General features: G+C 30.5%; 4 protein-coding genes across 4 annotated transcripts in view; 2 read left to right on the top strand and 2 right to left on the bottom strand.

The window, feature by feature from the left end:
• Positions 1-633, bottom strand: part of LOC113396983 (galactokinase-like) — a 34,129-nt gene extending 33,496 nt beyond the window's left edge. Inside the window, exon 1 of the mRNA XM_026635101.2 lies at positions 515-633. The gene's annotated coding sequence lies outside the window, so the exon portion shown is untranslated. The remainder of the gene's footprint in view (positions 1-514) is intronic.
• A 2,906-nt stretch (positions 634-3,539) lies between these two features.
• Positions 3,540-5,723, top strand: LOC113396982 (geranylgeranyl transferase type-2 subunit beta). The gene is made up of 6 exons (XM_026635100.2): positions 3,540-3,812; positions 3,912-4,029; positions 4,221-4,314; positions 4,639-4,809; positions 5,021-5,174; positions 5,374-5,723. Exons 1-6 carry the CDS (start codon positions 3,619-3,621, stop codon positions 5,642-5,644), a joined length of 1,002 nt encoding a protein of 333 aa, XP_026490885.2. The 5' UTR covers positions 3,540-3,618; the 3' UTR covers positions 5,645-5,723.
• A 421-nt stretch (positions 5,724-6,144) lies between these two features.
• On the top strand, positions 6,145-8,795 carry LOC113396990 (ecdysone oxidase-like). Its single transcript, XM_026635112.2, has 3 exons — positions 6,145-6,384; positions 6,494-6,696; positions 7,139-8,795. The coding sequence occupies exons 1-3, from the start codon at positions 6,240-6,242 to the stop codon at positions 8,576-8,578; spliced, it is 1,788 nt and encodes a 595-aa protein (XP_026490897.2). The 5' UTR covers positions 6,145-6,239; the 3' UTR covers positions 8,579-8,795.
• A 1,952-nt stretch (positions 8,796-10,747) lies between these two features.
• Positions 10,748-13,087, bottom strand: LOC113396991 (forkhead box protein J1-B-like). Its single transcript, XM_026635113.2, has 3 exons — positions 12,953-13,087; positions 12,227-12,873; positions 10,748-11,775 (listed from the first exon to the last, which is right to left on the bottom strand). Exons 2-3 carry the CDS (start codon positions 12,854-12,856, stop codon positions 11,305-11,307), a joined length of 1,101 nt encoding a protein of 366 aa, XP_026490898.2. The 5' UTR covers positions 12,857-12,873; positions 12,953-13,087; the 3' UTR covers positions 10,748-11,304.
• Between the last annotated feature and the right edge of the window lie 3,746 nt (positions 13,088-16,833).

The following is a 16,833-nucleotide window of genomic DNA, read 5'->3' as shown; positions in this document are numbered from 1 at the left end:
TTATTCATTTTACTTATTATCATAATATGTTTAGAGTTACATATATTATTGTTATTTTATTATTGATATTACATATATATAATTAAATAGATGGATGGCATTCCTCCCTTATTTCAATTTTCATGTCGAATGTAGTTTGTCTGGAAATTTAACTAGTAAATAAAACTGCATAGTGTGCTACATATTCATAATTTTATCTTAAGTATAATCAATTAAATTAATACATATACAATTTTACTTTCTCATAGAAAGAAATTTAGATTTAAAATATAAATATGTTAAGTACAACATAGCAAGGTATAATATGACTTGATTTGATTGATCTGTAATTTTTATTTCGTGATTCAAAACAAAATTATAAGCTTCAATGGCGGGATATTATATACCTTTCGCATTATTTATTTAATTATAAAACTACTGATTATTTATCATAAATAATAATTAAACTACATGGTTGCAAAACATGGTATAAAAATAATAATATCATAAAGGTTACTTACAGTGTTGCACTTACCTTCAAGTGTTTGAAATATAAAAAATAATATTGTTCGCGATTAAAACGAGAGTAATTGTAGCTCGCTTCGCGTGTAACCGCCACTCCGGGATGATACGATGTTCATTCAAATAAGTACTCTATTAGGCCGTATTTACATTGATGTTTTTGTTACATGCGACATTATTCTACCTAATTTAAATTATGTATAAATTAAATTTTATCTGCGATGCGATGTAACACTCGAAGTAAAACGTTTCTGACACTAAAGTGAGCCTTTAAATTAACTTATAATTGTCTATTATTTTTATTGTATCACTTAAATTATAGGAAATATATTATACTATATCAATGAGACTGTATTATTATACATTAATTTGAATGAATACAATATTTTGTCGAGACAGTACTTTTAAATTCTTAAACAAACTCAAATAATCAAGATATTTTCGTTAAATTAATTTCTGAAGAAAAACATTTTTTTTTTAATAAAGTTACATTCTCAAACATCTAACTGCTAAATTAATAAGAAGGCTTTGCGGCTAATCCTCTCTGCACGTATTCTAACCCGAGGCCATGTCGGCTTTTTTATATTTATTCAATAACAGCGATGTTTATAATAATTCTATAGCATTTTAATTGAACCACTCAGCTACACGGTAAAAGTGATCAAAGTTAAACCGGAAAATTATGTTAACGTTACGTTGCATTTTCCTGCATTTAACGCTAAAAGAACTTCATATTATAGAATCTTCGGGCTGAAACTATAATTATTAATTATTTTGTAAATAAAATTGTGACGTAGAAACTCTCCAGTTTAAAAATATTATTACCAAAAATATAATTACCTAAATAAAATAGCTTAAAATTAAAATACCTTGCTTTTAAATAAAATAACTGAAAAACAAATTAAGAAATATATTGTTTTTTTTTTCTCTTGGAGTCTTAACTTATTTACGTCATTGTGATTACATGTTTATTTTGTAAACGTTATCGAGCGGTCAACTTCATTGTTTATTGCCCCTTGTATCTCTGATAGTAGTTATCTGTCGTAAAGTTATTATAACTGTTAAATGTCATACAATTGTACAATACACTATACAACTGTCTGTAAATTCATAGTAATTCATTATAATTTATTTAGATACGGGATTATTTTTTATCTTAAATCATAAACCGTAATCAGTTCGACTCGATAATGACGTGAAAAGACAAAATTATAAAAGAATTGTACTAGAGATGGTAAATAAATTAAAATAACACATACTTACATCTTGATTTAAATTAAGAATACAAATCATAGTGTACTTTACTTGATGGAAGGGTTTTGTGCAATCCCATCCGAATAAGTACTACCTACCCATCAGCTATACTACCGCCATAGCATTGCTGTGATCTGGTTTTGAGGGTGAGTGAGCCAGTGTACCTACAGACACAAGAGACATAACACAGCTTCCAAATTATGGTAGCGCATTAGCGATGTTAAATGGTAATATTTCTTACAGCGCCAGAGTCAATCAGTCAAATCAAGGGCGGTGGTGACCACTTATCATCAGATTACACAATTGCCCGTCCGCCGTACATATATTATAAAAAAAAGATAAATACGAAAGAATTTATTCAATCTTTTCTTTTGTTTGAATTGTAAACTTCTCAAATAGATGATGAATTTTAAAATTTCAAAAAGACACCATATTGGATTTTGAAGTTTTGTCGATTTGATTTACCGATCGATATATTTTGACGTAATTACGGAACGGGCCTTTATCGTATAATTAAAAACAGAATCATACTAAACTGGACAAAGATTTATTTCTTCTCTTTTATTACGTAATTAAATATTAGGTACGCAATAAAAGAGAAGAAAAATTACCAGCTGTAAGGAACAAAAATTAACATTATACCAAAATTTGCAATCTTCGCATATTAATTTAAAGTTTCGGGCATAATGTTACCTAAATACAATCATGGTATATATATATATCCTTCTAAGAAGTCACTTATTTAGCTGCATAAACATTTTAAGTATAGACTTGAAAAATATATTTATAATGATATTGAAGAAAAATACTGTAAAGTAAATGTTATTTCAATGTTTACTTAATTAGTTAATTAAGGCTAACACCGACGTGCTAGCAAAGCAGGCAAGCAAAATTCAATTAGTGACTAGTTTAATTAATGACCAACAAAAGGTAAATAAAATTAATCCTAGTGAAACATCAATCATCTATTTAACTGAAATAATTATTTATATTGTAGACTAGAAATGCAAGTATAGAACGTGCATTCTCCAAAATCAGCACCTGCAATATATACAATATTTTACAAATTTAAAAGTTTCATCTCCACATATGTGACATTTGGTGGTGACATTTAACCTAGACACAACTGGAAACAACTAAAACTGAAATAATAAACTAAAGTCGCTTTACTACCGAGGTGTGCAATGAACTTTTTTCGGCTATTCCATAATACTTCAATAGGTACATTAAAAAACAATACATTGTGTACGAGCTCCTTTTGATATACTTAGGTTAAAGTTTTATTTAATTTGAATCAACTACAAAAAATATTATTTTCAATTATGACATTTTCGTCGACGACTTGTTTAAACATAAAGAATATAAGATTAATTATTTAATGTAACAAATGTGTAACGATGTAACGAATGAATCAATTATTTAAGTCATTTATTATCAATAATAACTTAATTACTTTTATTTAAATACTATTTTAAATGTCTATAAAAGTATTATTACAGAGTTATTCAAAGACAATATGAGACAAAAACAATTTTATTACTTTTTAATGATTTGTCATATTCCTGACAGTTATACTTATTATCTTAAATAGTAGCTATTCCCAAAAGCTTATGTTTTACTTTTAGTTCTACAAGGTTTCATATTATTTTATTTTTTTAAATAGCCTTACTAAATTTACTTAATCGTTCAGCAGTTGGCAACAGCGACTTTATGTCAGTAGTCAGAACTCAGTATTAATGAGTGACATTGACAAAATTTGCAATAGAAAATTGACAATGCAATATGAATGTCTCTTTAATTTAATAAAAATACATAATCTTAGATGAATTAGTTTTATACTATATATTGAACGTATAAATTAAAATGTCTTTTAAGACAAAAGATGTTGTTCTCTCTGAGGATCGACCAAAAACTCTTCTATTACAGAAACATTCAGATTTCCTGGCTAGTTACGGTGTAAATAAGGATGACTATGAGTATTGTATGACAGAATATTTGCGTATGTCTGGCATATATTGGAGTCTTACTGCTATGGAACTTATGGACCAATCTTCTAGGTAATATTTTAGGTTAATTGTGTGAACTAGTTTAACTTTTTCATGACTTGTCCCTTACAAGCAATAATTATTATAAAGTCCATTTTTTTTTTATAACAGAATGCCCAAGGAAGAAATAATTGCATTCATTTCGTCATGTCAAGACAGTGAGAGTGGAGGCCTTTCAGCTAGCAATGGGCATGATCCACATATGCTGTATACATTGAGTGCTGTGCAGGTATATATCAATTTTATTTTCAAAATAACTATAATATAATATACATTAGAAAGATATTCTAATGTAAATTATATTAATATCTTATTCTTAAGATTACTTATATTTCGTAATAATTTTATAACATGCTGCCCTTAGTCAAATAAAGAAATATAAATTCAAAAAATAAAACTTTAAAGAACAATATTTTTTAGGTTTTAGCCATGTATGATAGATTGGATGCAATTGATACTGAAGGAGTGGTACGATTTGTGACTTCAATGCAACAAGAAGATGGAAGCTTTATAGGTATGATTACTGTTTATAAGTAAGATTTTCAATCATATTTCGTTGCTATAAACAGGTGTATTGTAATAAAAAACAGGGTCCTCTGTCAGCACAATTAATTACACATGTTTCTTTGTGATACATACTTAATTCTCCTTTAAAGTCTAAAATTATTTTTTCTTGTTTGTGCAAATGAATTTACCTAAACCTGCCGTATAGAGGTCTTTTACCTCAAGGCTAAAAAGTTTATATTAAAAAGAAACTATATATTTGCATCTATGAAAATATAAACTATATGTTTTCATAAAAGCTGTGTATTGTATATTATATTTAAATCATTTTTAGGAGACAAATGGGGCGAAGTTGATACAAGGTTCTCATTCTGTGCTGTAATGTGCCTCTCCTTGCTACATCGACTTGATGCCATCAATGTTAGCAAAGCAGTTGATTTTGTATTGAGTTGTATGAACTTTGATGGTGGATTTGGATCAAAACCAGGATCTGAGAGTCATGCTGGTACTTGTTTTATCAAACACTATTTACACTTCATTAATCTATATAGCAGCCAAAGAATTAAATATATTAACTGTGTTACCATGCTCAAAAACTTCACTGTACAAAATGTTTAAAAATATGTTTTGTATGTTCCTGAAATTTTAATAATATAATATGACAATTTTTATCAAATATTATATATAATTTATATAACATTAAATATAATTTACAGGACTAATCTACTGTTGTGTCGGCACTCTATCAATATGCAAACGTATGGATGCCCTTAAATGTGATGAACTAGCTTGGTGGCTCTGTGAAAGGCAGTTGCCAAGTGGTGGACTTAATGGCAGACCTGAAAAATTGCCAGATTTGTGTTACTCCTGGTAAGTAAATTATTTCTACATACATTTTATTTTTATTTGTAGTGAATTTTAATTTTAAAGAATATTTACATTACTAATAAAATCCTTGCCAATATCTAAGTAACATACATTTTAAAATTACTTGTAAAAGTCTATTAAACCAAAATATGCTCATTTCATGATTATATCATGTTTCATTTTAATTCTATCCAAATTTCAGGTGGGTAATGTCATCTTTATCAATGTTGAATAGGATACATTGGGTAGACAAGAAAAATTTAGAACAATATATCCTTGCCTGCCAAGATGCTGAAACAGGGGGATTCAGTGATAGGCCTGGTGACATAACAGACCCCTTCCATACATTATTTGGCCTAGCTGGGCTATCTCTATTGGGAAATTCTAGTATAAAGCGTGTTAATCCTACATACTGTATGCCACAAGAAACTATTGATAGATTAAAGTTAGAACCTCAGATTTTATATGTTTAGCTTTAAATATAAATTATAAATGATGCTTTTATATACTAACTACATTTGTAAGCTACAACATAATATAAATTCGTAATCTATTAAGAGTTTTTTTTAATTAACTCCTCTTGCCCCTAGCCTAAAAAAATGTTTCTTAAAATTTCTATATTTACATGTAAGTTAAATAATATTTTGTCTTGGAAGAATAGGAAATGCAATTTATATTTTAGGCTCAAGAATATATATTTCAAATAGTAAAATAATATGATAGCTCTTAATTTAATTTAATTCTTTAGAATTAATAATGATAAAATCTAAAAGAACTTCTAAGACCCTCTTGAATAAACTGTATTTTGATTTTACAAATGAGATCGAAGTAAAATTATATCTGATTTTAAATATATTGTTCAACGTTTTAAAATGGTTTAATTACGTATAATCTAAGAAATGTCTTGAAAGAATTAGGATACTGTTATTTCATTGTCATTTAATATAACTTACGAGTGGTTGACACTAAATTGACAGTCGACATGTGTCAGTTTTATGTTTTTATAAAAATAACCTTAAATAAATGATATAATTAAAAATGTAAACACAAGACATTAATATATTTAAAATGTCTCCTATTCACTTAGCTCAATTATGTTTATTTAGTATTGGTATTTATGCTTTTTCTTTATTTACTTATTTAGTTTTCTACTACGATTTGTTTTCTACACTATTTTTAGGTGAAATACAGTCTGAATATGATTTTATTATTGGTAAGTATATCCAATATTCAAGAATCTATCTAACATTCTGTTATACTATCAAAACGCAGTTTTAGCGTATGGATTTGTTTCATAAATATATTTTTTTTTCAAATTACAGTGGGTTCTGGCACAGCTGGCTCATTAATAGGACATAGAATAGCAAAAGAAACTAACTACACATTTATAGTGTTAGAGGCCGGGGGCAGAGGCCATTCCTTTCATGATATTCCAGCATTTGGCCCCTTATTACACCAATCTGTATTTGATTGGAATTATGAAACAGAACCACAAGAAAATGCATGCTTTGCAATGGAAAATTCTGTAAGAATTCTCAAAATATAACAGAGATAATCTTTATGATATTTCAAATCATTTGTAAAAAAAATACATTGGTAAAGAAGGAAAACATATTATTCAATACAAGATTATATAGATGATAAAAAAGCATGGAGCTAATACTTGTTAACTTCCAGGCAGGATGTATTTTACACATATGTAATTGTATTTAACCAACATGACTTTATATTTTTAAATGTTGAAAAATAGTAACTACTGAGTTTCTTGCTGGATCTGCATGGTAGAATCTGCATTCCGAGCCGGTGGTAACTTCACTTAATATAGTTTGTTAAATGACGATTCCAAAGTGCTAAGTAAAAGCCTACTTGAATAAAGTATATTTTGATTTTATGTCATGCTTGTAATATCAATTTTTTTCTGATTGCATACAATTAGTAATTACACTAAATGATTCAAATTGTTACAGAGATGTAAACAAACCCAAGGAAAAATATTAGGGGGATCTTCAAAATTGAACAATATGATACATATTCGAGGCAACACATCACACTATGTTGAATGGTTTCATGGTAAATACAACAAAAAATACATAGAGGACCAGTTTAAATATATAGAATCAAACATTTTTCATCTCAATAATATAAAATATGACAGTAACCTCGGTGAAGCAGTGTTGAGAGCCGCCAAAGAATTAAATTTTAAGTTATTAAAACATGACTTTGGAATTGGTTTCATGAAATCCATTGTCACCCAAAATCAGGGCAAAAGATGGACCACATCTTATAATCTAGAAACTTCGAAATATGTTTTTACAAATGTTTTAGTTGAAAAATTACTTTTTATAAAAAATAAATGTATTGGTGCTCAAATTACTACTCCAAAGAGAATGACGCTTTTTGCCAAAAAGGGTGTTATCATAAGTGCAGGAACATTTAATTCACCTAAAATCCTGCAATTGTCTGGTATTGGACCAGAAAAGTTATTAAATTCTCTTAATATACCTGTTGTCAAATCTTTGCCAGTTGGAAAAAACTTACAGGACCATATAGGTACAGGCTTAGACTTGGTACTATTTAATAATTCACAATCAATCGAAATGTTTGATATTATGAATCTGTGGAATGTATTCCAATATTTTTTTAATGGTAAGGGACCTCTCACTACACCAGGATGTGAAGTAATAGGGTTTATTTCAACAAAAAATGAGACATCACCAAATCTGCAATTCATGGTATTGCCAGTTGGCATATCAGCGGATAGGGGTAGTCATTTGAGAAAAACGTTAAAAATAAGAGATACTGTATGGAACGACTATTTTAGTAAAATTTTTGATAAATACACAGCAACGTTTTTAACTTTACTACTACACCCTAAAAGTAAGGGTGAAGTGCGCATACAAAGTAAAAATCCTACTGTACCTCCACTTATAGATCCTAAATATCTGTCCCACAAAGATGATTTAAGAACAATAGTAAATGGTGTTCATATGATAAGAAAACTTATTGAAACAGAATCTTTAAAAAATATAGGAGCTCATTTAAATAACATTCCGTTCCCTGGATGTGAAAACTTCGAAATGTTTTCAAATTTATACCTAGAATGTTATGTAAAGCATCTTACGTTAACAAGCTACCATCCAGTAGGAACGTGTGCGATGGGTCTGCCTGAAACGAAGAATTCTGTTGTTGATACAACATTTAAAGTTTTAGGAATTGACAATCTGTATGTTGTCGATGCTTCAGTGCTGCCAACATTGCCAAGTGGTAATATTAACGCGGCAATAGCTATGATGGCTAATATATTTTTTGAAAATAATTTTAAAGAAATTTTGAATATTAATAAAGTAGATTTCTGTAATAAAATTTCTTTTCGTGATTTTTTATTAAATACTTGCCCAGTGAGATGAAAAAAATTTTTAAATTATAGAATTACCAGGAAGTATCACCCGTTCATTTTTACACTGTTACTATTTATTACGAAACCTATTGTACGAGATTTATATAACTTATGAATAGATGTAATCCATACCAGTAGGGCTAAGTAGGTAGGTACTGATTAAAGTTATCCAGTAATACGTATACTTATTTTGTTTTAGAGAAACCAAAAAAGGCAAAACACACAAAAATATCATTTAATAATAATATAACAATAAACACTATTTTATTAATACTATTTATATAATACGGAAAACTAAGAAAATTATAAAACGCTGTAGTTTACCACTGTAGGTTGGTATAGAATAGATAAAAGTAGGTAGAAAAGGTAATAGTAGGTATTTACTTAAATTAAAATCACTTTTTCACACGATTTGGATAAATATTTAAGACGCAATGAAATAAAACGCTGCATTAAACATTTTATTATTAATATATTTAAGGACACTTCTATAGACAAATGTTTCATACATATTTTGAGCCACGTTCCTGAAACAACCATTTCGTAAAACTAATTAAAATTACTACAAGTACAAAAAATTTAATACATTCAAGCACATCAGTGATAAATAAATTAATCATTTATATTTTCACATATTTGAATCGTAATATATAATCAAATTATTACTTCAGTACTGATCGACTATGAAAAGAACATTCATATGTATTTGCTCTAAATATTATGTACTAATTTCAATTTTAAATTACATTATTGCTTTCAAATTAAAATACGTGCGAAGTAAAATTCCATCAAAGTGTTCAGGCTTCTAGTTCTTGTATAATACATATATATATATATATATATATATAAGTTTTCTAACTTTAGTCACAAACAGGTAATTCTACAAAAGCGACTACCAATTTTGTTATAAACATCTTCTCGTTATGATTACAAATGTACGGATAAAAACCCGCGTTATATAAAATTGCGTTAGTTACAAAAAATTAAGTACAACTTTTCTACGTAATTACATTTTGTTTTTAGTTATTACAGTAAAATGTCGATTATTTTTTCCATAAATATTACAATTGTAAGAAGCTTTAGACATATCTTATTTACCAATATGGGCATTAGAATTTCAACATAGTAGTCTTATTTATTTGTTTACAATGGCTCACTCACCATTCGAATAGAATCAATTAACATTTATTTAACGCAGGTATAAATGGTTAAATTTCACTCAGAAACGTTTTGCATTTTCATTATGTATTTAATATAAAATCTAGAGCAACCAGAGATTTCTAAAATCTCGCTGGGATATCTATGGTCTAACCTACAGCGGAAATTTTAAAAAGGCGGTTTTTTTTCCGCAGCCGCTGATATTAATTTGCCTAGTACATTTCTAATCTATGAAAATTCTTGTTACATTTCATATTCAAATAAACTTTTACCATTTCTAAGTAGGGTCTGAGATTTTGTATTAAGCAATTAATTTATTTTATTAATACCTTCAGTGCCTATATATGTATATATGTTGGATATTTTTTATAAGACATTATAGTACCATAATATATTTTATCAGATTGAATAAGGCTGCGTTCAACTGTCAGTTTAACTTCTACTCTAACATCGTCAAAGGTTATCATCACATATAGTCTAGTCAAGAAACGGACGGAAGTTTAACTAAACTAATTCTAATTTATACACATTCTAAATGCGAATTAACTAAATTTGTGCAATCAAATAACTTTTCACAAACTCTTTATAAATATCGACTAGAAAAATTATTTACAAAAAATAATGCGTCTTTATAACACACATAATTAATACTAATGTTACGTTAAATATTTTTTAAATATATAAATATAATAATTCACTTTGTGCTGAGCAAAACTTACACAATGCAATACTGCACACAATAATACTGGACGGAATGTCTGACTTCTTGGTTAATATTAACATTTCACTTAACCTTATCAAGCAGAAATAATGCTTATTGCATATTCATTAAAGACTATATCCTACATAACTTGTTACAAAAAATACGATCAATTTCACAATAAATAATTCAAACGGTATTTTATTTCTTATTAAATTATAAAATCATTAATTTCATCATAAATAAAAAATTTAAAACGAAATGTGACACGTTATATAATATTAAATTAGATTTATAAAAACTTTTTTTTAATTGTTTAATACTACTATTGATTTTTAATTTAAGCTTTTATCCGTTTAATTGTACGTCTAATACTGAGCGGTAAAATTGTCGTCATTATCACAAATATTTTAAAAAAATGATGACTTTTATGTATTAGGATAAGGCACCTACTTTGTATATACATAGTATTTATATTACTACAAATGTGTATATATAGTTTATTTATGTAAAATTAAAATGTGTTCATTTCTTTCAATAAATTCTTTTTTACACAAAACTAATTATTTTTTATTAAAATCGCACTAATTTAACCAACTGAGCTTTGATTGAGCAACGTCTAATAATCTTTAATCCTTTGTATTACAATTGCAGTAATTTATCTAAGAAATACTTTGTTAATGTCAAAGGTCACTAATATTCATTAAAATTTCACGAAATTCTAAAATCTATGCAAATACGAAAACTTCTTTGAATTTTAGTGCAAACTTCTACCTTATATCAAAAAGACAATTTATTCATTAATAAAAAATAACTTCTTTCGCAGACGCCGTAGTTTTTTTTAAACGACCCTTTTAAACTCTTTATTTGACAGTAACTTACTTGAAACACGAGTCTAAGTAGTTGTCGAGAACATCCAACTGTAGATCCTCCCAGTCTGTAGGATTTAGCAGCCAGGAAGATAGATCGTCCTCTGGTATCAGCGGTGGAGGCGCCACCGGTTCAACAATAACATTTGCTCCAATGTTGGCCTCCATGTCAATGTCCGGCAATGTTGGAAGATGGAACTCCGGCAAATGTAACGTCACAGCTTGGTTGATTTCATTAGCCATAATATCTACACTTTCCACTTGAGGAATGTTGTCGACTGCGATTTTCTCCTCAGCAATTTTTGGATCAAATTTTTGTTCATTGTTCTTTTTCTTTTTATGAGGTCTATTGGAAATTCGCTTAGTTCCTTCTAAATGAGCGAGGTCGAGCTTCCAGAAGCCTCCTTTGCCCGGCTCTTGTTTTGAGCGCGCCACTTTGACGAACACTTTGTTTAGAGATAAGTTGTGCCTTATGGAATTCTGCAAGAATATTTTATTTTATTGTTAAAACGATATGTACTATATTCCTTTTCATAACTACCTATTTAAAAATTATTAACTATTTTATTTATAAAATATAGAGTTAATACATATAAATAATAAAGTTATTGTATACCAAGAAAAACAGACAAATAAAACAATATCATATATTAATTCTTATTAATAATCGCTGAAAAGTAAATGTACGTAGGTGCACGTTTACGAAATAAAATATCAGCGTTAAATATTATAAAATATATACAAACACACAGATAAATTATATATAAAAACTTATTAGATTACTAGGGTTTCTATCTATATGTAATGTCACTACAACACTTGAATGACTTGCCGAATTCAATTAACCGATATCTTATCAGATAAACAGATTTGCCGCTTATTAGAATCTGATCGGAAGAGTTTACTACTGTATAGAGTAGATAACGCTCACCTGCCATGTGGGGTCCGCGTTCCTGTAATACTTGAAGTTCTCCCTGATCCAGGAATAAATAGCCGATAAGGTCACCTTGTCATTATTATACCTCATGGCCATGCATATAAGCGTACTGTACGAATAAGGTGGCTTTCTCTCGCTGTTCTTTTGATATTCTGCTTTGTTCTCCATAAAATCTTTCTGGCACTTTGCTAATGTCTGATTAAACTTCTGCAGCCTCGTGTTCTGAGGTTGCGGTTTCACTTGTGGGTTAGGCGACATCGGCGGTATAGGAAATTGTGGCACTGCCATTATATTAGTTATGTTCTGTAACCACGTTAGATTCGTCAAATCAGTTTCCGGCTCTTCTTCGGCAACCTTTGTCTGTTGTTTCTGTTGGCTCTTCTTCGGCGGTGGAGGCACATCAATTGTAGGTTGCTCCACTTGTATTTCTGTCGGTTCCTCAGTGCAATACGCATAAGCTTCAGGTTGCTCATACACATATTCGATTTCAACAGTGTGCGAAGATTCTGGGACCGCGTGGTCCATAGCAAAGAACCCGCATTGCTCTCCTGAATCGCCGTAGAGATTAACGGTGGCGTCCAGCATCTCGCCGGACGCCGGCGACAAACCCGACGTTATGTGCATCGTAGTTAACTACATTCCTGTAATTAAAATAAAACTGTGAATCACTGTTCGCCGAATTTTCTAACGCAACAATAGCTAAAGGTCGAGTGGGTGTACCTGACTCAATGGTGGTGGTGGTGCGGTAAGATGGTAGTCGATCGATCGGCGACGGCGCGCGGACGGTGTGACGTCGCGATGGTCAACCCCCCGCCGCCAAAGCTGTGTCTCGATCGAATGCCGGTGCGTATGTGCGCGCGTGCCGGCGTCGCGCTAGCTTGTGCGGCAGGTGCGCTCTCCCTATTGTGAACAGGTGGTGTGTTGGCTGCCGATCGATATTTTTCCGCCCGTAAGAAGTCCAGCCCGCATACGATAGCTCCGGACAATTAGTCACGGTTATCGCTAGACTTCGTAGACTCGTTATCGGAGACTGCGGGTACTTCCTTGTTAATGAACTTTATGCATTATGCGAAAATGTTTCATTGCTAAGACTATTTTATTTGTCCTACTTTTAACGAAAATTGTTTATATCCAACAACTATACTTACTGTTTCGTTAAGTAGACGTTTTTCGTGTAATAAAATAGATTTAAAAAAATAAGGCATTATTATTATTAAACCATCAAAATTGTTCATCAAAGTTGTATACTTATATCGATTTAATCGTTTATTTGTCAAGAATAAATAATGTCAAGCACCCTTCACTGACGAGCAATTAGGGCAAGTGCTTGGACAATGTCAGACTGGAGTGGATTCTAAGGAAAAATAATCACTTTACGATATACATTCGTATTACTGAAATTTATTATTAATAGACCAACATTCTTATTGGATTTGATATCATTGATGATGAAAAAACCTGTATTTACTCAATGTGTGGTTCAATGTGTTTTTTGAAATTAAAAAGTAATAAAAATATTTCGTAGTCGTAGAACCGCGGTTACACGTGCACTTTAACTATCAGTGTGTTATTTAGACAATATATATATTATGAGGTTATATTGTATTCGTAATAGATAGGAAGTTAATACACTAATTTGATTCCCAAAAACATTAACGATAAAAAAAACATTTTTTTAAGAACTTTAACTCCCATCGTACCTGTCTTCCTGTGCTTCTTCTTCCTCTTTATTCCTTAAAAAATCGGGTTTTCATATATATATTGTTCAAACTCTTGTAGCTTGAGAACGATAAATATTTTTATTGTAAAAGTTAAATCATTTCCCGCGATAAAATTGACATGTGAGAGAATAAGAAAATATAGGTATTGAATACTAATAATTATGTTCTTCGATCTATAATTTGGACGAGCAATTAAAATAAAAAAATTCCCGCGCGTTTCCCACATGTCAGCGACCATAGTGTAAGGTGTCTGCATCGGAGCGGAACGTCACGCTCGTACCAGTCACCGGGAACAATCGCAACAACCCCTACTAAATATCCTAATTGTAATGTACATGGGGATAACGAACCCTAGAACAATTTCGTAACACTTACATTTAAATACAACTTAACTGTTCTTATGGCCATAAATTTGTATATTACCAATTATGTTCAATCTCGAGTACAATTTAGTCATGAGACTAATCTGTTTTTATCTCTTTCTATGATCAACGGTTTGTCATTCGAAAGAAGAAGACACAGCATTATTAAACCAATCGCCCCCGAAAAGCATTGAAAGGTGAAGCGGTTTACTTTAAATTTAATAAGCCTTTTAAAATAAATGCAATATTCTTACTTGCTTGTGATATGCTTTTATTTCTATTCAATTTATTTTAGAGGTAGCAAGCTCTAACCAGGCCCTGGATAAGCTGGTTATCAAGATGGAGAGAGATTCTAGCCTGCCGACTTTTAAGCATATTTATTTAAATAACTTTTTTAAATAAAATACAATAAGAAAATAAATATAACTATTTAGCTTGGCAGTCAATACAATTCTATATACATATTTAAATCTGTGTACGAAGCACATGGAACCGATTAAAATATATAATATTAAATACTGTTAGTAATATAATATTAATGTTTCTTTTTTATTTAGTATATATGTAGGTATAGACGGATGGGTCATCCGTACCATAAGTGATCTCCACCGCCCATAGACATTGGTACTGTAAGAAATATTGACCAATATTTCCATAGACTGGCTCACTCATCCTTCAAACCTCGCAACATCACATGTATTGCTCTATGGCGGCAAATAAGTAAAACATACCGATCCAGGTGGCCTTGTACTATTACTTAAACGTATCGATGCAAAATTTTTTTTTTATGGCATTGTTTGGCTGACTAGCATATGGGCCACCTGATAGTAAGTGGACACCACCGCCCATAGACAAAGGCGCTGTAAGAAATATTAACCATTCCTTACATCACATATGCGCCACCAACCTAAGGAACTAAGATGTTATGTCCCTTGTGCCTGTGATTACACTGGCTCACTCACCCTTCTAACCGGAACACAACAATACAGAGTACTGTTATTTGGCGGTAGAATATCTGATGAGTAGGTGGTACCTACCCAGACGGGCTTGCACAAAGCCGTACCACCAAGTAAATTTTTACAAGTCTTTATGGAACACTCTGTAGACATTGTGTAAGTACCTACATTTAACGGTAATCATTGTCTCAAAAATAAATCTAATTAACTAAAGACTAAGAACATTCGTAGATTACCAAATGACAATTTGAAACTGTACCTAAAATTAAATATAGTGTATACGTTATGAAGGACTGTCACCTAACTGTTGACACTGTCTAGGTATAGTCCACTAGTTATTCTAAAATAATACATTACTCTGTATTGTAGTGATTCAATTTGATTAGGTAAGCATGCCAGTGTTATCATTAGGAACATATAAGGTTAAAAAGTACTAATCTTTGATAAGTTTAATAGTTAAAACTTAACATTAAGCCAAGCTAGGCTTTGTATGAGTGGGCCTGGGCCTGATAAATAATAATTAATACGTATTTAGTGTACTAGTTGTCGCCCGCGGCTACGCTGTTGTGTTAGGATTAGTCGTCAGGTGTTAGACAAAAAAAGTAGCGCTGTCCTTTTGGGTTCAAGCTTGCTTCGCAACAAATTTCATAGATTTCGGGTTCGTGGTTTGGCCGAGAAAGGACAGACAGACAGTGTAATTGTCGCATAATTCGTATAATAATATTAGTATAGAATAACAGATAAACTAGACTAAATACTAATATTGAAAATAAAACGTGTAATGAACGGAACACAGGATATAACGATACAGAGAAATTGATTGGTAGCCATTGACAAAAGGAAATATAAATAGATAATAGGTCCCTCCTGCTTTCAATGAGGTTTAAAGTTCATGACCTTTACGTCATTAATCTATTTCGTGCACGAAAAATCCTATTAAATGTCTTCGTTTACAAAATGTATCTTTATTTCTTTATTTATTTATAAATATCGATTATAATTACAAGTGAAATTACGACATGAGCAATATCATTAATATTGTGATTAGGTACACGTTATTTTACTTGTTAATATTTAACACCTTGTCATACTAATAGTTAAAAGTTAATCAAATACTGTAAAACTATATAAAAACATTTTGGACTATCGAATTAGTATCTAGACACGCGCTAGCGTGTCAGCCAAGTTCAAGTAACAGAACTGGCGAGCAGCACCGTGTGTAATATTACACGAACCATTTGGAGCGACTTTTGACCACCTCGTAACTCAAAAACTATTTGACATAAACGTGTCAAATTTGGCTCATATATAGAGACTCGTGAGATACATATGTGTTCTAAATTTCATAAACGGATCTCAAACGGTTATTTAGATATTAACGTCTAAAAATCGTCATTTTTATCACTGACTGCCCTATAGATTTAATAAACGGATCTCAAACGGTTATTTAGATATTAACGTCTAAAAATCGTCATTTTTATCACTGACTGCCTTCCAGGTGACCTAGAAAGTTCAAATTTGGATTGCAAGTAGATAATTAGGCCAATACAAAGGAAAAAATC

This window comes from Vanessa tameamea, chromosome 9 (genome assembly GCF_037043105.1).
Source record: "Vanessa tameamea isolate UH-Manoa-2023 chromosome 9, ilVanTame1 primary haplotype, whole genome shotgun sequence".
NCBI classification, from domain to species: Eukaryota; Metazoa; Arthropoda; class Insecta; order Lepidoptera; family Nymphalidae; genus Vanessa; species Vanessa tameamea.
The sequence above is the reverse complement of the archived record's forward strand: the minus strand, read 5'-3'. Positions and strand labels throughout refer to the sequence as shown.